General features: G+C 61.1%; 3 protein-coding genes across 5 annotated transcripts in view; 2 read left to right on the top strand and 1 right to left on the bottom strand.

Annotated features, from left to right (window-relative positions):
• Window positions 1-771: 771 nt before the first annotated feature.
• LOC128849586 (uncharacterized) lies at window positions 772-2902 on the top strand. Its single transcript, XM_054051962.1, has 3 exons — window positions 772-787; window positions 1866-2048; window positions 2091-2902. Exons 1-3 carry the CDS (start codon window positions 772-774, stop codon window positions 2579-2581), a joined length of 690 nt encoding a protein of 229 aa, XP_053907937.1. The 3' UTR covers window positions 2582-2902.
• Window positions 2903-3044: 142 nt separating this feature from the next.
• On the bottom strand, window positions 3045-12625 carry BRD2 (bromodomain containing 2). 3 transcript variants are annotated; one of them, XM_054052009.1, is made up of 12 exons: window positions 11910-12625; window positions 9151-9451; window positions 7516-7653; window positions 7292-7433; window positions 6944-7152; window positions 6394-6765; window positions 5459-5587; window positions 4599-4853; window positions 4325-4482; window positions 3810-4120; window positions 3602-3724; window positions 3045-3511 (listed from the first exon to the last, which is right to left on the bottom strand). In XM_054052009.1, exons 1-12 carry the CDS (start codon window positions 11936-11938, stop codon window positions 3381-3383), a joined length of 2298 nt encoding a protein of 765 aa, XP_053907984.1. In that variant the 5' UTR covers window positions 11939-12625; the 3' UTR covers window positions 3045-3380. The 3 variants fall into 3 exon arrangements, with proteins under 3 accessions (XP_053907984.1, XP_053907983.1, XP_053907985.1); XM_054052008.1 differs by having other exon boundaries at window positions 4325-4521; window positions 11910-12623; XM_054052010.1 differs by lacking the exon at window positions 11910-12625 and adding an exon at window positions 8613-8710 and having other exon boundaries at window positions 4325-4521; window positions 9151-9288.
• A 3395-nt stretch (window positions 12626-16020) lies between these two features.
• The window catches only part of LOC104054230 (class II histocompatibility antigen, M alpha chain), a 51838-nt gene continuing 48533 nt past the window's right edge, over window positions 16021-19325 (top strand). Inside the window, exons 1-3 of the mRNA XM_054052122.1 lie at window positions 16021-16099; window positions 17160-17219; window positions 18266-18526. Of these exons, the coding sequence (XP_053908097.1) occupies window positions 16039-16099; window positions 17160-17219; window positions 18266-18526 (382 nt within the window). The 5' untranslated portion in view covers window positions 16021-16038. The remainder of the gene's footprint in view (window positions 16100-17159; window positions 17220-18265; window positions 18527-19325) is intronic.

Below are 19325 nucleotides of genomic sequence, written 5' to 3'. Positions count from 1 at the left end.
GATGGACTGGGACGGGAGCTGGGGGGGGCTGGGATGGACTGGGACAGGAGCTGGGGGGGGCTGGGATGGACTGGGACAGGAGCTGGGAAGACTGGAATGGAAAGGGAGGGGCTGGGATGGACTGGGGGAACTGGGAAGGAGTGGGATGGACTGGGGTAGACTGGGATGGAAAGGGAGGGGCTGGGATGGACTGGGGGAACTGGGAAGGAGTGGGTTGGAAAGGGAGGGGCTGGGATGGACTGGGAAGGAGTGGGAGGGACTGGGGTAGACTGGGGGAATTGGGATGGAAAGGGAGGGGCTGGGATGGACTGGGGGAACTGGGATGGAAGGGGAAGGGACTGGGATGGAATAGGGAACTGGGAAGAAATGGGAGGAACTAAGGTGGAATGGAAGGATTACAGTGGAACGGGGGAAGAGACTGAGGGAACTGGGAAGGACTGGGAGAGGCTGAGGGAACTGGGAAGGACTGGGAGAGGCTGAGGGAACTGGGAAGAAATGGGGGAGGCTGAGGGAAACTGGGAACGAATGGGAGAGACTGGGGCAACTGGGAAGGAATGGGAGAGACTGGGGCAACTGGGAAGGAATGGGAGAGACTGGGGCAACTGGAAAGGACTGGGAGAGGCTGAGGGAACTGGGAAGGACTGGGAGAGGCTGAGGGAACTGGGAAGGACTGGGAGAGGCTGAGGGAACCGGAAGAGGCTCAGGGGACTGGGAAGGAATGGGAGAGACTGGGGGAACTGGGAAGGAGTGGGAGAGGCTGAGGGAACTGGGATGAAATGGGACTGTAGTACCAGAGTGGAATGGGACAGTCTGGGGGAACTGGGACAGAATGGGGCAAACTGGGCTGGAAGAGAAGGGACTGGAATGGACTGGGAGAACTGGGCCGACCCCCCCCCACCGAGTCCCCCAATGCATCCCGGCTCGGCTCCAATAATATTTCCTTTATTTACACGTTCAAGACGGGGAAAGGTTTGGAATCTCAGAGGGAGGAGATGGAAACACAGCTCCGAGGGGAGGAGGGGGAGGAAAAAGGGGGGGGAAAAAACCCAAACCGAACTGAAACGAGTAGAAAAAAATTATACAGTCAACGTAAAAAAGGGGTGTCCCCTCCCTCCCCCCTTCCCGCGGGAGCATGCGCCGGCCGTGCCGGGGGGGGCTGTACAGGGCGCAGCCGGATCCGGCCCCGCGCTTCCAATAAATTAAACACCCCCGCAGCCCAGGGGAGGGGGCGAGGGCGGGGGGCGAGAGCCAAGGCGGGAATGGTGAGCCCCAAATTGGGAATCCCGAGCCCCAAGTTGAGAATTGCAGCTTCCAAGGTGGGAATCGGGAGCCCCAAGTTGAGAATTGCAACTTCCAAGGTGGGATTGCAACCCTGAAATTGGGAACTGGAACTTCCAAGGTGGGAATTGTGAGCCCCAAATTGAGAATCCCGAGCCCCAAATTGAGAATCGCAATATCCAAGGTGGGAATCACAACTTCCAAGGTGGGAACTGAGAGCCCCAAGTTGAGAATCACAACTTTCAAGGTGGGAATCGGGAGCCCCAAGTTGAGAATCGCAACTTCCGAAGTGGGAATCAGGAGCCCCAAGTTGAGAATTGCAACTTCCAAGGTGGGATTGCAACCCTGAAATTGGGAACTGGAACTTCCAAGGTGGAAATCAGGAGCCCCAAACTGGGAATCATAACTTCCAAGGGGGGAATCGGGAGCCCCAAATTGGGAATCGCAATATCCAAGGTGGGAATCACAACTTCCAAGGTGGGAATCGCGAGCCCCAAGTTGAGAATCACAACTTCCAAGGTGGGAATTGAGAGCCCCAAACTGGGAATTGCACCTTCCAAGGTGGGAATCGGGAGCCCCAGGTTGAGAATCACAACTTCCAAGGTGGGACTGCAACCCTGAAATTGGGAACTGGAACTTCCAAGGTGGGAATCGGGAGCCCCAAATTGGGAATCGCAATATTCAAGGTGGGAATCGCAATATCCAAGGTGGGAATCGGGAGCCCCAAATTGAGAATCGCGAGCCCCAAGTTGAGAATTGGAACTTCCAAGGTGGGAATTGAGAGCCCTAAACTGGGAACTGGAACTTCCAAGGTGGGAATTGGGAGCCCCAAATTGAGGGTCACGAGCCCCAAACTGAGAATCGCAACTTCCAAGGTGGGACTGCAACCCTGAAATTGGGAATTGGAACTTCCAAGGTGGGAATCGGGAGCCCCAAATTGGGAATTGCAACTTCCAAGGTGGGACTGCAACCCCCAAACTGGGAACTGGAACTTCCAAGGTGGGAATCGGGAGCCCCAAACTGGGAATCTCAACTTCCAAAGTGGGACTGCAACCCCCTGTTTGGTAATCACAACTTCCAAGGTGGGAATCACAACTTCCAAGGTGGGAATCACAATCCCAACAGGGACCTGCGACCCTCAAGACGGGAATCGCAACCTGAACTTGGGAATCGCCGCTGCCAAGGTGGGAATTCTCAACTCCCCCCTCCTCGAAATCACAAAGCCAAGTCAGGAATTGCAATCCGCAATGCGGGATCACGACCTCCCAGGGCAGGAGTCACCACCCGCAAGGCCGGATCGTGACTTCCAAGACGGGAATTGCAACTCCAAGGCAGAATCACGACTCCCCCCCACAAGGTGGGATCATAACTTCCAAGATAGGATCTGCAACCCCCAGGGTGGGAATTCCAACCCCCAATACAGGAATTACAACTTCCAAGATGAGATCTGCAACCCCCAGGGTGGGAATTCCGACCCCCAAAGCAGGAATCGCAACTTCCAAGATGGGATCTGCAACCCCCAGGGTGGGAATTCCGACCCCCAAAGCAGGAATCGCAACCCCCCAACTCGGGAATCTCAACCCCCCCCCGGGGCTTTGTATTTTGTTTTTTCCTGGTTTTTTTTTTTTAAAAGATTTTTAATTTTTTTCCTGTTTTTTTTTTCACTTTTCTTTTTTTTTTTTTTCCCCGTTTTCTTAAAAACCCCCAAACTTTTCCCCTTTGGAAAATATCCCCCAAGTCCGAAAAAAAAAACCAAAATAAAACCCCTAAAACAACAAACAGTAAAACCTGCTGGGGGAGAAAAAAAAAAGGGGGGGGGTGGGAAAAAAAAACGGGGGGGCAACCCCGCAGCCAGGTTTCCCCCCCCTACAACCCGGCGCTGCTTCCGGCCTGTAAACACTGGGATCCCCCCGCCCGGCGCATCCGAAGGGCGCAGCCGTCGGGAATGGGGGGCTCCCCCTGGCCCCCCAGGCTCTGCCTGCCGGGCGGAGGCCACCCCTTAGTCCGGTTCACCAGAGTCCGGTCTCGCAGAGCCGCTGCCGTTTCCGAACCTGCCCACGTGCTCCGCCCCGGCTGCCATTACCGGAAGATTCTAATGGCCTCTATCCCGAATCCGAATCGCTGGTGTCCGAGGATGAGGAACTGGAGCTGGAGCTGCTAGAATCCGAGCTGGAACTGGAGGCGCTGAGCCGGGATATGGCCACTTGTTGGGCAGATTCCGGTTTCTCGTTGGCTGTTAAGGACACGGCGCAAGGATTAGCTGCACCAAAAAGAGGGAATACGCCCCAATCCAGACCCGGATCCAGGCGCTTCCGGCACTCACCCTTCTTAGGGGGCTTCTTGGCAGAGTTAAGCTGCCCGCTGACATCCTGCAGCCGCTTCTCCAGCTCCCGCTTCTTCTCCAGCGCCAACTCCTCTTTCGTTTTCCCCACCGGCTTCTTCATGGCTGCAAGAGGAAAAGCGGGAAAGGCTCAGCCAAGGCCTCGGCCTCATCCTACGGCTCTCCCCCGGATCCTTCCGGAAGCGCTTACTCTCGCTGTAGGGCTTGCGAGGCTTCTTCCGTAGGCAGGAGAGGACGTAGCGCTCCAGCTCCCGCAGCGTCGAGGGTTTGAGGGTCTCGAAGTCGATCTCGATCTCCTCAGGGTTGGAATCCCGCAGGGAAGGCTCCCGGGATTGGATGATGTGGACAACTCGGCCCAGTTTCTCCCCAGGAAGCTTGTTGATGTCCAAGCTGAGCTGGCGTTTCTCATCGTAGGTCATGGGTTTGCTTTCCTCCTCCTCTTCCGAGTCGTAAAGCGCCGGCGGCACCGGCAACGCCGCTTTTGCCGCCTTCTTGGAATTCCTGTTAGGAAAAAAACCACGCAGCGACATCAGAAGCGGCTGCAAAACCCAACCCCGCAACGGCGCCGCGAGGTTGGCGGCACTCAGATGGGGTTGGCTTGTTCCGTTCGCTTCCTCGCCACGGTCGATCCGGTGGGGAAAGGAGTCATCACGGCCGCTTCCGCTCCCCACGATCCCATTCATTCCCCCCCAGCACCGCACTCACTTGGAGCTGCCGCTTCCGCCGCTCCCGCCGGCTTTTTTGGCTTTGCGGAGCTGGGCCTGGCGCGCCCGGGCCTCGTCGTCACCTCCTCGTCCTTTGTGCTTCTCTGATTTCTTCTTTTTCTTCTTTTCCCGCTTCTTTTTGGGTTTGGAAACGGGGCCCTGTGAGAGGGCAGCCAGCTGCTCGTGCACGGCCCGCAGCTGTGGGGGGAGACAGGGGTGAGGCGGGCGCGGGGCACGGACACGAGGAACGGCACGGAGCCCGCTCCGGCCCTCACCTGCTCCTGCAGCTCGGCCAAGCGGTTAGCGCGTTCCTCCTCTGAGTCGGAGCTCTCTTCGCTCTCCGAGGAGCTCTCGCTGCTGCTCTCATCCTCGTCGTCGTCTTCGTCGTCTTCGTCATCTTCGTCTTCGTCGCTTGAGGATTCTTCGGAGGAGGATTTGGAGAGAGCACCGGCGAGCGGCGCCGACACCGAGGGCGGGCTGGTGTCCTGCGGCTCGTCCGGCATCTTGGCGTAGCTGAACTCAAAGACGTCCTGCGAGGGGAGCGGCCAGCGGGGCTAGTGAGCGGCTAGTGCAGCGGGCGAGGGGCTAGCGGGGAGGGCGAGGAGCCAGTGCAGTGGCCAAGGGGCTAGCAAGAAGGGCGAGGGGCTATCAGGAAGGGTGAGGGGCCAGTGCAGCAGGCGAGGGGCCAGCGGGGAGGGTGAGGGGCTACCGGGGAGGGCGAGGGGCCAGTGCAGTGGCCAGGGGCTAGCAGGAAGGGCGAGGGGCCAGTGCAGTGGGCGAGGGGCTAGCGGGGAGGGCGAGGGGCCAGTGCAGTTGGCGAGGGGCTAGCAGGGAGGGCGAGGGGCCAGTGCAGTGGCCAAGGGGCTAGCGGGGAGGGTGGGGGGCCAGCAGAGACAGCGAGGGGGCCAGCAGGGTGGCAAGTGCGGCCCATGGGTAGGTGGCCACCGCACCTAGTGACGAGGGAACCAGCACAGGGCAAGCAAGGGGCAAGTAAGGGGGCCATTGTGGCAAGTGCAGGTTGTAGGGTGATTGAGGGGACCAGGACAGTGATCAGGGGGGCCACCAAGCGTGAGGAGAGGGCCACCAAGTGTGAGGAGAGGGCCACCAAGCGTGAGGAGGGGGCCAGCGTGCTGACCTGCAGCTTGCGTGCCATGGCCACCACGTCGTGGTCGGGCGGGTTGTACTTGTAGCAGTTGGAGAACATCAACCGGACGTCGGCGGCGAATTCCTGCGCATCGTGGTAGTCCCGGTTCTCCATCTTCCGCTGCAGGGAGAGGAAAAGAAGGAATTGGCTGATGGGAATCACCAAACCGCTCTCCGTGATGTTTTCTGAAGAGTATCGGCAGTCGCCAGAAGTCCACGGTGACCAAAAGACGTTGAGGCCGTCTTCAAAAAGGGTGAAAAAGAGCCTGGAAACTCCCAATCCATCCAAGTACCAGGGAAGATCATGGAATAGATCCTTCTAGAAGCCACGCTAAAGCACACGGAGGCGACTGGAGACAGCTACCACGGCTTCACCAAGGGCGAGTCCTGCCTGACCAACCCAGTGGCCTTCTCCGATGGGATGACCACGGAAAACAACGGATGGTGTCTATCTGGGCTTCTCTAAGGCCTCAGATACGGTCATCCCCAACATGGAATGGGCCGGAAAGGACACTTCCCACCGGATCAGGGCCCTCACAGCCCCACGGAAGGCGGTGGATGGATCGGTGGATCCACGGAAGGCTCAGTGGAGAGGTGAAAGACGGAATGTTGAGCGGAGAGTTGGAGAGAGAGGTCATTGGATGGAAAAGTAAATAGTTTTAAGCAGAAAGAAGGAAGATTTAGTTGAGATATTGTTCCCTGTGAGGCCCTGGTTCAGGTTGCCCGGAGAAATCATGACTTCTCCGTCCCCGGAGGCGTTCAAGGCCAGGTTGGATGGTGCTTGGAGCAACCTGATCCAGTTGTCCTTGCCCATGGCAGTAGGTTGGAAGTGGACGGGCTTTGAGTTCCCTTCCCACCCAACCCATCCCACGATTCTACGACGGGAAAAGCCACGGGGCTCCCACGAAAAGTCTTTTGGGGCCCCACCTTGATGGTGCTGAGGTCCATGGGGTGTTTGATGATGTCGTGATAGTCGTGCAGACCCAGGGCGGAGGCGTCGACGGGCTTGTAGAAAGGCCAAGCGTAGGCCGCATGCTTCTTGGAGAGCAACTCCTTCAGGATCCCATTGCAGTACTTGAGCTGCTCCGATAATTTGCCCTTCTTCGACGTCTGGTGCTGCTGCGAATCCGGTAAATCCTTCCGGGGTGGTTTGATGGGGCGACCGCTCTCGCGCCGGGCGGGAATCTTGGCCGCTTTAGGCTCCACCAGAGTGGCTGAGGGTGAGGATTCGCCACTGGTGGCGATGATGGCGGTGGTGGTGGGGGTGGTGGTGTCCGCTTTCCGCTTGACGCCTTTCTTCTGTCAGAGGGAAACCGATCCAGCGTGAGGCACAGCCGGCCCCACGCAAACCAAACCCCTCTCCGCCCCACGGAAATCACTCCAGCCCCACATTCCGGCCCCACGGGAGCCGGCCCCACACTCCAGCCCTGCACTCCAGCCCTTTCCAGCCCCACGGAAGCCGGCCGTCTCCTCCTACCTTGGCCACGGGCTGGGTGGGAGCGGGCGCAGCCAGGACGGCCGGGGCGGTGGAGTGCAGCGACTTGAGGAGCGGAGCGGAGATCACGGATGGGTGGGGAATGTTGACGATGGTGGTGGGGATGTCGGGGCTCGGGGTGAAGACGGTGGTGTGGGACACGGAGGAGACAGCCGGCACTTGTTGAGCAGCCGTCAGTCCCGCCAGGAGCGCTGGGCCGGGATATGGAGCCGCCGTTAGCGCCACTGCCGTGCCGGAGGAGGGGGATGCCAGGCCCCATGGAGCACCCACCCACCCACGGCCCTGCGCCCCCCAGGATCCCTCCCACGGCGGAACCATCCCGCCCCATACCTGCTGCCCGCGATGCCCCTTTCTTATGGCTGTTCTTGGCTACCGGCACCACGATCTCCTGCTCCTCCGGCGGCATCTGCGCCACCTTCTGCAGGAAGATCTTCTCCAGGGTTTGGGCCATGAGCACGATGTCATCTGTGGGCTGAGGGGAGAACCGGAGGCAGGGTCAGAATCCACCGGGAAAGTGCCGGAGAACGCATCGGCAGCACCGGCACAGTTCCCACCTTGTTGTAGATGTAGCAGTTGGTGAACATGGTGTTGAAGTCCTGCATGCACTCCGCAGCGCCCCAGTAGTAGTTGTTCTCCAAGCGCCGCTTGATTGTCCCCATATCCATGGGCTGCTTGATGATCTTGTGGTAATCCTGACGGCAAAAAACATGGAAGCAGCGGTCAGGGGTGCCCTGGTTCACCGTGCCGTGTCACCATGGCCTGCATCCCCGCTCCCACCATCGCTTGGCACCCGTATCCGAGCTGGGACCAGCGCAGATTAGCGTGTCCGAGCCACGCAACGGCCCAGGGCCGGTTCCCCCACGCCAAAGCCGGAACGAGACTCTGGGAACAGCTGCCCACACTCGAGCCAGCGCCGCGCTCCAGGATCGGCACTAATCCAGAGCCAGCTCGCCCGCGGCCAAGCTGGAGCGACACTCCAGATCAGTGCAACGCTCCGCGGCCCACTCATATGCATCCAAACCGGAGCCACGCTCCAGGATCAGCACTAATCCAGAGCCAGCTCGCCCGCGGCCAAGCCAGAGCGACACTCCAGATCAGTGCAACGCTCCGCGGCCCACTCATATGCATCCAAACCGGAGCCACGCTCCAGGATCAGCACTAATCCAGAGCCAGCTCGCCCGCGGCCAAGCCGGAGCGACACTCCAGATAAGCGCAATGCTCCACGGCCCACTTGCACGCATCCAAACCGGAGCCATGCTCCAGGATCGGCACTAATCCAGAGCCAGCCCATCTGCATCCGAACCAGAGCGACACTCCAGATCAGCGCAACACTCCGCGGCCCACTCACCCACATCCAAACCAGAGCCAGCGCAACACTCCGGAACCAACCATCCGTTCACACACCAACTTCCACTCCTCAGCCAAGCGCAGGCAGGGGTCGGCTCGGGATTAGGGATTCCCAATCCGGGCCCCATCCCAAGAGTGCCGCCATCGGGGAGGGCCCTACGGAGCAGCCGGCTCTGCCGGGGGGTGTCTACGCTACCAGATCTCAGCACCGGGAAGGCAAACCCGCGTCCCAGGTGAGAGGCGGGATTGGGCTCGGGGAACGCTAAGGCTAATTTTGGAAGAGCAAAACCTCTGCGGAAATTACCTCTGGGCTTTAACTCCTTGGGCGCCACAGGTGCACAGGGGGGCTGGCCTTTAAAATTGGGGTCACAGGATGTCTTCTACAAATTCATGGATGGGAATCTGCAAAACGCATTCAGGGCACAAAAAGATTAGGAGGAAAAGCAGCCGGGACAACGCCAGAACGGCTGCGTCACCTCATCCATACCTTTGTAGGGGACATCGGGGACAAAAGAAAGGCGACAGCTGCTCTGAGAACATCACCAGGACCAACCTGGACGCCTCCAAGAGGCTGAGGGGCAACCGGAATGGATTTGGCCCTTCGGGATAAAAGGATGGCACAGCCCAAACACCTGCGGCTGCATCGCTGTGGCGGAGCCCCGGGACGGGACCAGTGCAGGCCCTGGCAACTCTCAAGTTGGGATGCCACATTCCAATGTGGAATTTTGGGATACGGCTGCCCTAAACCCCCCCTCCCCGCCTGCGCGGGGACACACACACACACACACACAGAAGCAAGACTCATGCGCGCCGTTGCATCAACCGCACGCAGGGCTGGTTACCGGCAGGCCCAGCTTGACGGCGTCAACCGGTTGGCGGAAGGGCCAAGCAAATTGGTGCTTCCAGAGCGCTTTCATCACCACTTTGTGCAGGTACTGGAGCTGGTTGGTGATCCGACCCGGTTTCTTGGGATTGGAAACCTCCGGCGGAGGCGGATTCACCTGCGGGGACGGCAGGGCCGGCACCGATGCCATGGTGGGGCTCTCAAAGCCCTCATAGAGGAGCGAAGGTTTACGGATCCGCTTGCCGGGAGTCGATTCCGTCGCCAGGCCCATGAGCCCGGCATTGCCCTCTCCCAGAATCCTGCGGAGGAGAGCAGAGACAGCATTTAGAGCGCCAGAAAAAGAACCGGAACGCCGCATCGCCACCAAAAAAACTGCAGCTGAGGCATAGGTTTCCCAGGAGGAACTCCCGGAGGGCGGCAACGCCGTCGCCGCGCTTGGTTACGGCAAAGCGGAAAGAGCCGATCCCAGTTCCCAGGACGCCAGCGAGCTCCCATCCGGCATTGCCAAAGGCAGAAAGGGGGCAAAAATCAGAATTTTAGGGCAAAAATTAGCATTTGGGGGCAAAAATCAGCACTCGGGGGGGGCAAAAATTAGAATTTCAGGGGAAAAATCTGCACTTAGGGGGCAAAAGTCAAAATTTTGGGGCGAAAATCAGTATTTGGGGGTAAAAGTCAGCACTTTGCAGAGACAAAAGTCACTATTTCTATGATTCTATTTTAAGGTTAAATTTAGCCTTTTGGGAAAATCCCCCAATAATTTAAACTCAAAATTCAGACTTTATGGACAACCCCCCAATATTTCAGGGTCAAAATTCAGCCTTTCCAGACAACCCCCCAATATTTTAAGGTCAAAATTCAGCCTTTCCGGACAACCCCCCAATATTTCAGGGCCAAAATTTAGCCTTTCCAGACAACCCCCCAATATTTTAAGGTCAAAATTCAGCCTTTCCAGACAACCCCCCAATATTTTAGGGTCAAAATTCAGCTTTTCAAGGCCAAATATCAGCATTTTGGAGCCAAACGTCAGCATTTTAAACCTCAAAATCAGCACTTTAAGGCCAAAACGATCTTTAGGGGCAAAAACCCCAACATTTTGGGGCCGAACCCTCAGTATCTTAGAAATAAAGCCAAAAATCATCATTTTAAGGGCAAAAATAAGCAATTTCGGGCAAACACCGCTGTTTGAGGGTCTCTTGAGGCGCTTCTCCAGCCCTCCCCCCCCCCAAAATGGGGGGTGAAGCCCCCCCTTTGTCCCCAGGTGACCTGGAGGGGGCGGTACCCACAGCTCCCAGTAACACCAGTATCAGCACACCCCGGCCTCACTGGTCCCAGTAACAGCTGTCACAGCTCCCAGTGACACCACTGCCCCCCCCCCCCCCCAGCCCCACAGCTCCCAGTAACACCAGCACTGGCTCCCAGTAACCCCCGTGTCCTCCAGCCCCACGGCTCCAATAACACCAGTGTCCCCCACACTTCAATAATCCCCCGTGTCCTTTCCCAGTGACACCAGTACCACCTCCCAGTGTCCCCCAGCTCCCAGGGACACCAGTGCCGGCTCCCAGTTGCACCAGTGCTGCCTCCCAGTACCCCACAGCTCCCCGGTTACCAGTAATCCCCCTATCACCTCCCAGTGACACCAGTACCACCTCCCAGTGCTCCCCAGTGACACCAGTGCCCCCCAGCTCCCAGTAATCCCTGCGTCACCTCCCAGTGACACCAGTGCAGCCTCCCAGTCCCCCCCACCTCCCAGTGACACCAGTGCCACCTCCCAGTGCCCCTCAGCTACCAGCAATCCCTGTGTCACCTCCCACTCCCCCCCAGTTCCCTACCGACACCACTGCCTCCAGCTCCCAGTAATCTCCATGTCACCTCCCAGTGACACCAGTGCCGCCTCCCAGTCCCCCCAATTCCCTACTGATACCAGTGCCTCCCAGCTCCCAGTAATCCCCACATCATCTCCCAGTGACACCAGTGCCGCCTCCCAGTCCCCACAGCTCCCAGTGATACCAGTAATACCTCCCAGTGCCTCCCAGTACTCCCAGCTCCCAGTAATCCCCATGTCACCTCCCAGTGACACCACTGCCACCTCCCAGTCCCCCCTAGTTCCCTACTGACACCAGTGCCTCCCAGCTCCCAGTAATCCCCATGTCACCTCCCAGTGACACCACTGCCACCTCCCAGTCCTCATAGCTCCCAGTGACACCAGTGCCGCCTCCCAGTGCTCCCAGTCCTCATAGCTCCCAGTGACACCAGTGTCGCCTCCCAGTGCCCCCCAGTCCTCCCATCTACCAGTAATCTCCCTGTCACCTCCCAGTGACACCAGTGCTGCCTCCCAGTACCCCCTAGTTCCCTACTGACACCAGTGCCCCCAGCTCCCAGTAATCCCCACGTCACCTCCCAGTGCCTCCCAGTCCCCGCAGCTCCCAGTGACACCAGTGCCTCCCAGTACTCCCAGCTACCAGTAATCTCCCTGTCACCTCCCAGTGACACCGGTGCCGCTTCCCAGTACCCCCCAGTCCCCACAGCTCCCAGTGACACCAGTGTCGCCCCCCAGGTCCCTAGCGACACCAGTGCCTCCCAGTACTCCCAGTAATCTCCCTGTCACCTCCCAGTGACACCAGTGCCACCTCCCAGTACCCCCCCGTTCCCTACCGACACCAATGCCTCCCAGTTGCACCAGTGCCGCCTCCCAGTTCCCCTCAGCTCCCAGTCCCCCCCATATCACCTCCCAGTTCCCCCGTGGCCACCAGCACCTACTTGCTCTGGGGATTCACATTCTGCAGCATCGCGGCGGCGGCTGCGCGCTCGGTCCGCGCTCCCGGTCGCCCTTCGTCTCCTCCTCCTCCTCCTCCCGTCGCCTCCTCCGACGAGCCCCCCACTTTGCCCGGCGACCCCTTCCCGCTCAGCGCATCACCGGGCAGCGGGGAGGGGGGGAAAGAACGAGCCGGGGACCCCCTCCCCTACCCCGGGGCAGGGTTGGCTTCAGGCGGCGGCTGCTCCGGCCGGTGAGCGGCGCGGGACCACGCACCGGCCTTCACATCAACGGCCACGGAGAAAATGGCGGCGGATGTTGTGAGGGGAAAGGAAAGGGGCGGGGGGGGGGGGGGTCCCCTCTTCAGAGCCCCCGCCGGGCCCCCAAATCCTGCGCGATCCCGTCAATACAAGCCTCGCCGCGTCGCTAAGAGCTTGTAGCGTTCGTAGAAACCGGAGATGAAGCGACGCGCGGCGATCCGGGAGGCGGATGACAACGGATTGTAAACGGGGAAATCACTGGCCGGGCTCCATCTTGGCTTCGCTGAGGGGAGGAGGCCGGGGATGGGGCCCCCCTCGCCGCCGGCCGCAGGCAGGGGTCGCTACGGAGGCCGGGCAGGGTCCGGCGGAGCCCGCCGGGAGCGCGGAGGCGGGGGATAGATCCGGATTGGGGCCGCCCCCCCGCCCGCCCTGCACCGGGCCCGACCCGCTCCGTCCCGCGTCCCAGCGAAATGGCGCCTCCCGGCCTGCCCCCCACCGTCCTTATATAGACAACACGCGGCCTCCCATTGGCCGCCGGCGCCGCTGACGTCACGCGCCGGCCAGGCCACGCCCCCCCGCGCCCCCATTGGGCGGAGGCGCTCCGCTGGCGCCGCTCCCATTGGCCGAACGAGCTGCCAATCACCCGCCGCCCTCCACTCCCCTCCCGCCCTCGCGCCCGGCCCCGCCCCCAACGCGGCCCGCTGCGCGCGCGCCCATTGGCCGCCGCCTGCCATCCGTTGCGCGCCCATTGGCCGGCGGGTCACGTGACGGGGCGGGGGCCGCGCGGCCGTTGGCGGTTGTTGACGCTGCCGAAAAGGGGGAAGACGGGGCCGCCGGGCGCCATCTTGGCCGGCGGCGGCCGCACCGCCGGGACAATGAAACCCCACGCTCTCGGCCGACCCCGCCGCCTCCCCGTTACCCGCGGGGCCCGGGGGGGATCGCTTTAAACCTCGTCACCCCCCTCGCCGCGGCCCCGCGGGGCTCACAGCCCGGTGACACCGGGACCACCGCCACCGCCACCCCCACTCGCCTCCCCGCGCTCCGCCGCCTCCGCCTCGCACCGAGGGGGCCGCGGCGACACCCCTCGGTATCAGCTGGGACCCCAAGGCCCTCCCCCCTTACGGCGGCCCCGGTGAGGCCTAACCTGACCCCCCCCCCCCCCGCGCCAGCACCGATCGCGACAGGGGACACCCCCCCCGCCGCCCGCAAGGAGAGGGCTTTGGGGGGCAACGCGGTGTCCCCTCCGTTCGCTCAGGCCCCGGGACGGCCCCTCCCCACCCCCACGCCGTGACACAGCACTTGGGGCCGTGCCCGCCGCCCCCGCGCGAACACCCAAACATGGCGCTTTTCGCCCCAAAACCGCCGCCCCGCGGCGCCGCCGCAGCGCACAAAGCGGCCCCGCCCCTCCTGGGCGCTCATTGGCTGAGGCCCCGCCCTCCCCCGCGCTCATTGGCTGCCGCCACACCGCCCTCTACGCTCATTGGCTGTCGCCCGGCTCAGGGGGCGTGGCCTCGCGTGATTGACAGCTCCCCGCCAACACGTGACCTCCCCCACCCGCGCCTCAATGGAAGGGGGGCAAGGCGAGGTCGGTTCCCCCCCCCCCCCCCAATTCACTCACCTGAGCCGCCCCCGCGCCGGGCCGCGACCCCCGAGCCCGGGCCCGCTTCATCCTCCCCCGCTCCGCGCCCCCCCGCCAGAAAAGCCCCGCTTTGGGGGTAAAAAAGCTGAAAAAAACCCATCCCAGGGCAGAAAAGGGAGCCACGCGCTACGTCACCCGCGCCCCGATTGGCTCCCCGCCGTCACGTGACCCCCCCGCGGCTCCCAGGGCCCCATTCACCCCCACCCCCCCCATTCCCCCCCTTCCCTTCCACTTCCCGGTGGGGCCCCGCGGGGTCCTAGTGCCGCCCCACCCCCATCTACAGGCGCTGCGCATGCGCCGTGCGGGGCTGCTGCAGAGGGGGCGGGGCTGGGGGTGACCGTGGAAGGGGGTGCGGGGCAGGAATGGGGGTGCTGAGGGTGCAAAGATGGGGTGTATTGGCTGTATGGGGAGGAATGGGGGGGCATTGGGTGTATGGGGGCAGGAATAGGGGTGCATTGGGTGTATGGGGCAGGAATGGGGGTGCTCTGGGTGCAAAGATGGGGTGCATTGGGTGTATGGGGCAGGAATGGGGGTGCTCTGGGTGCAAAGATGGGGTGCATTGAGTGTATGGGGGCAGGAATGGGGGTGCTGAGGATGTAAAGATGGGGTGCATTGGGGCTATGGGGAGGAATAGTGGTGCTGAGGGTGCAAAGATGGGGTGCATTGAGTGTATGGGGGCAGGAATGGGGGTGCATTGGGTGTATGGGGCAGGAATAGGGGTGCATTGGGTGCAAAGATGGGGTGCATTGGGTGTATGGGGCAGGAATGGGGGTGCATTGGGTGTATGGGGCAGGAATAGGGGTGCATTGGGTGCAAAGATGGGGTGCATTGGGTGTATGGGGCAGGAATGGGGGTGCTCTGGGTGCAAAGATGGGGTGCATTGGGTGTATGGGGCAGGAATGGGGGTGCATTGGGTGCAAAGATGGGGTGCATTGGGTGTATGGGGGCAGGAATGGGGGTGCAGGGGGTGCTCTGGGTGCAGAGGGTGCAGGAATGGGGGTGCAGGACGTGTTCTGGAAGGGGAGCTCCCAGTTTGGAAGAGCAGCTCCCAGTTTGGAAGAGGAGCTCCCAGTTTGGAGCGAGGAGCTCCCAGTTTGGAAGGGGGATCTCCCAGTTCGGTGTGAGGAGCTCCCAGTTTGGAAGAGGGGCTCTCAGTTTGCAGGAGGGATCTCCCAGTTTGGTGTGGGGAGCTCCCAGTTTGGAAGAGTGGCTCCCAGTTTGGAAGAGGAGCTCCCAGTTTGGAAGAGGAGCTCCCAGTTCGGAAGGGGGAGCTCCCAGTTTGGAAGAGGAGCTCCCAGTTTGGAAGAGGAGCTCCCAGTTTGAAGCGAGGAGCTCCCAGTTTGGAAGAGGAGCTCCCAGTTCGGTGCGAGGAGCTCCCAGTTCGGTGCGAGGAGCTCCCAGTTTGCAGGAAGGAGCTCCCAGTTTGAAGCGAGGAGCTCCCAGTTTGGAAGAGGAGCTCCCAGTTTGGTGTGGGGAGCTCCCAGTTTGCAGGAAGGAGCTCCCAGTTTGGAGCGAGGAGCTCCCAGTTTGGTGCGAGAAGCTCCCAGTTTGGTGCGGGGAGCTCCCAGTTTGGAATAGGAGCTCCCAGTTTGGTGCGGGGAGCTCCCAGTTTGGAATAGGAGCTCCCAGTTTGGAATAGGAGCTCCCAGTTTGGTGCGGGGAGCTCCCAGTTTGGAAGAGGAGCTCCCAGTTCGGTGCGGGGAGCTCCCAGTTTGGTGCGGGGAGCTCCCAGTTTGGAAGAGCGGCTCCCAGTTTGTGGGAAGGAGCTCCCAGTTTGGAAGAGGAGCTCCCAGTTTGCCGGAAGGACCTCCCAGTTCGGAAGGGGGAGCTCCCAGTTTGGAAGAGGAGCTCCCAGTTTGAAGCGAGGAGCTCCCAGTTTGGAATAGGAGCTCCCAGTTTGGAAGAGGAGCTCCCAGTTTGGTGTGGGGAGCTCCCAGTTTGCAGGAAGGAACTCCCAGTTTGGAAGAGGAGCTCCCAGTTCGGTGCGAGGAGCTCCCAGTTTGCGGGAAGGAGCTCCCAGTTCGGTGCGAGAAGCTCCCAGTTTGGTGCGGGGAGCTCCCAGTTTGGAAGAGGAGCTCCCAGTTCGGAAGGGGGAGCTCCCAGTTCGGTGCGAGGAGCTCCCAGTTCGGAGCTCCCCCCGGCAACTGCTGACGCGCTCTGCGCCGGTGGCGCTGTGGCCGCTCCCACTGCCCCATCGGGGGGAGGTTTGGGGGGGTCGGAAGTTGGGGCGCAACCATGGGGGCTGCGGGGGGGGTGGCGGCGGCGCTGCTCTGCATCGCCCTGACCGGCGGCCACGGTGAGGGGCGGGGGGCAACGGGGCAGGGAGGGGGTAACTGGGCAGGGGGAGGGGGTAACTGGGCAGGGGGAGGGGGTAACTGGGCAGGGGGAGGGGGTAACTGGGCGGGGAGGGGGTAACTGGGCACGGGGAGGGGTAACTGGGCAGGAGGAGGGGGTAACTGGGCAGGGGGAGGGGGTAACTGGGCAGGGGGAGGGGGTAACTGGGCACGGGGAGGGGTAACTGGGCAGGGGAGGGGGTAACTGGGCAGGAGGAGGGGGTAACTGGGCAGGGGAGGGGGTAACTGGGCAGGGAGGGGGTAACTGGGCAGGAGGAGGGGGTAACTGGGCAGGAGGAGGGGGTAACTGGGCAGGGAGGGGGTAACTGGGCAGGAGGAGGGGGTAACTGGGCAGGGGAGGGGGTAACTGGGCAGGGGAGGGGTAACTGGGCAGGAGGAGGGGGTAACTGGGCAGGAGGAGGGGGTAACTGGGCAGGGGAGGGGGTAACTGGGCAGGAGGAGGGGGCAACTGGGCAGGGAGGGGGTAACTGGGCAGGGGAGGGGGTAACTGGGCAGGGGGAGGGGGTAACTGGGCAGGAGGAGGGGTAACTGGGCAGGAGGAGGGGGTAACTGGGCAGGGAGGGGGTAACTGGGCAGGAGGAGGGGGTAACTGGGCAGGGAGGGGGTAACTGGGCAGGAGGAGGGGGTAACTGGGCAGGGAGGGGGTAACTGGGCAGGGGAAGGGGTAACTGGGCAGGGGAGGGGGTAACTGGGCAGGGGGAGGGGGTAACTGGGCAGGAGGAGGGGGTAACTGGGCAGGGAGGGGGTAACTGGGCAGGGGAGGGGGGGTAACTGGGCAGGGGGAGGGGGTAACTGGGCAGGGGGAGGGGGGGTAACTGGGCAGGGGGAGGGGGGTTCCATGGGGTCCATAGGGTGGGAGGTCCTTCAGTTTGAAGGTCCAATGGGTGGTGGAACTCCATGGGGTCCATAGGGTGGGAGATCTTTGGGTTTGGGGGTCCATTGGGTTGAGGGTCTCCAGGATTTGGGGGTCCATGGGGTGGTGGAACTCCATGGGCTCCATAGGGTGGGAGATCCTTAAGTTTGAAGGTCCATTGGATGGTGGGAATCCATGGAGTCCACCAGGTAGGAGATGGACCGCGGGGTTGAGGGTCTTCGGGTTTGGGGGTCCGTTGGGTTGAGGGTTCCATGGGGTCCACAGGGTGGGAGGTCCTTAGGGTTGAAGGTCCATGGGGTGGTGGGATTCCATGGGGTCCATGGGATGGGAGGTCCTTGGGGTTGAAGGTCCATTTGGTTGAGGGTCTCCAGGATTGGGGGTCCATTTGGTTTAGGGTTCCATGGGGTCCATAGGGTGGGAGATCCTTAAGTTTGAAGGTCTATGGGTGGTGGGAATCCATGTGGTCCATAGGGTGGGAGATCCTTCAGTTTGAAGGTCTATGGGTGGTGGGAATCCATGGGGTCCATAGGGTGGGAGATCCTTAAGTTTGAAGGTCTATGGGTGGTGGGAATCCATGGGGTCCATAGGGTGGGAGATCCTTGAGTTTGAAGGTCTATGGGTGGTGGGAATCCATGGGGTCCATAGGGTGGGAGATCCTTAAGTTTGAAGGTCTATGGGTGGTGGGAATCCATGGGGTCCATAGGGTGGGAGATCCTTGAGTTTGAAGGTCCATTTGGTTTAGGGTTCCATGTGGTCCATAGGGTGGGAGGTCCTTAAGTTTGAAGGTCCATTGGGTGGTGGCATTCCATGGGGTCCATAGGGTGGGAGATCCTTAAGTTTGAAGGTCCATGGGGTGGTGGCATTCCATGGGGTCCATAGGGTGGGAGATCCTTAAGTTTGAAGGTCTATGGGTGGTGGGAATCCATGGGGTCCATAGGGTGGGAGATCCTTAAGTTTGAAGGTCCATTGGGTTTAGGGTTCCATGGGGTCCATAGGGTGGGAGATCCTTAAGTTTGAAGGTCTATGGGTGGTGGGAATCCATGTGGTCCATAGGGTGGGAGGTCCTTGAGTTTGAAGGTCCATTGGGTGGTGGGATTCCATGGGATCCACGCGGTGGGACACGGGGGTTGGCTTCTCCAGGATTGAGATCTTTGGGGTGGTGGACCCTCAGCTTTGGTTGCCCTTGAGTTTGCGCGGGTGGATGCAGTCCTTCCTTCCATCGCGGTGTCCTCAGAGCCGCCGGCGCACGTCCTGGCCGAGGTCCTCTTCTGCCAACCGCCGTGGCCCTCGTTGGGCGCCGCCTTCACCTTCGACTCCGACCAACTCTTCTGGTTTGACTTCCCCGGGTCCCGTTGGACCTCTCGGCTGCCCGACCTCCCGCCGTGGCCTCCAGGCCTGGAGACGCCGGCCCAGATCCTCCAGGACGCCACGCTCTGCCAGGACCTGCGCCGCGCCGTCACCGCCCTGGCCACCGGCACGCTGCCCGAGTCCAGGGGTAGGGGACAGCGTGGTGGCCTCACGTGGGCCACCAGCACCATCCTGATGGCCTCCATCACGTTGTCTCTCAGTTGGGTGGTGGCATCCAGAGGGTCATGGTCAAGGGTTCCATATCCACGTGGAGATACTGGAGGAGGTCCATATCCTCTTCTGTGACCTTCAGGTGGTCCTTCACAACGTTCTGGAACCACTCAAGGTTGGGTTGATGGAGCTCTGAAGTGGTGGGAGATGCTCCATCCTTGGAGCCACTCAAGGTCGGGTTGGTGGAGCTCTGAAGTGGTGGGAGATGCTCCATCCTTGGAACCACTCAAGGTTGGGTGGATGGAGCTCTGAAGTGGTGGGAGATGCTCCATCCTTGGAATGTTAATGGTTGGGTTGATGGAGCTCTGATGTGGTGGGAGATGTTCCATCCTTGGAACGTTCAAGGTTGGGTTGATGGAGCTCTGATGTGGTGGGAGATGTTCCATCCTTGGAACGTTCAAGGTTGGGTGGATGGAGCTCTGATGTGGTGGGAGATGTTCCATCCTTGGAGCCACTCAAGGTTGGGTTGGTGGAGCTCTGAAGTGGTGGGAGATGCTCCATCCTTGGAACGTTCAAGGTTGGGTGGATGGAGCTCTGATGTGGTGGGAGATGTTCCATCCTTGGAGCCACTCAAGGTTGGGTTGGTGGAGCTCTGAAGTGGTGGGAGATGCTCCATCCTTGGAGCCACTCAAGGTCGGGTTGATGGAGCTCTGAAGTGGTGGGAGATGTTCCATCCTTGGAACCACTCAAGGTTGGGTTGATGGAGCTCTGAAGTG

The sequence above is a fragment of the Cuculus canorus genome, chromosome 31 (assembly GCF_017976375.1).
Source record: "Cuculus canorus isolate bCucCan1 chromosome 31, bCucCan1.pri, whole genome shotgun sequence".
Classification (NCBI taxonomy): Eukaryota; Metazoa; Chordata; class Aves; order Cuculiformes; family Cuculidae; genus Cuculus; species Cuculus canorus.
The sequence above is the reverse complement of the archived record's forward strand: the minus strand, read 5'-3'. Positions and strand labels throughout refer to the sequence as shown.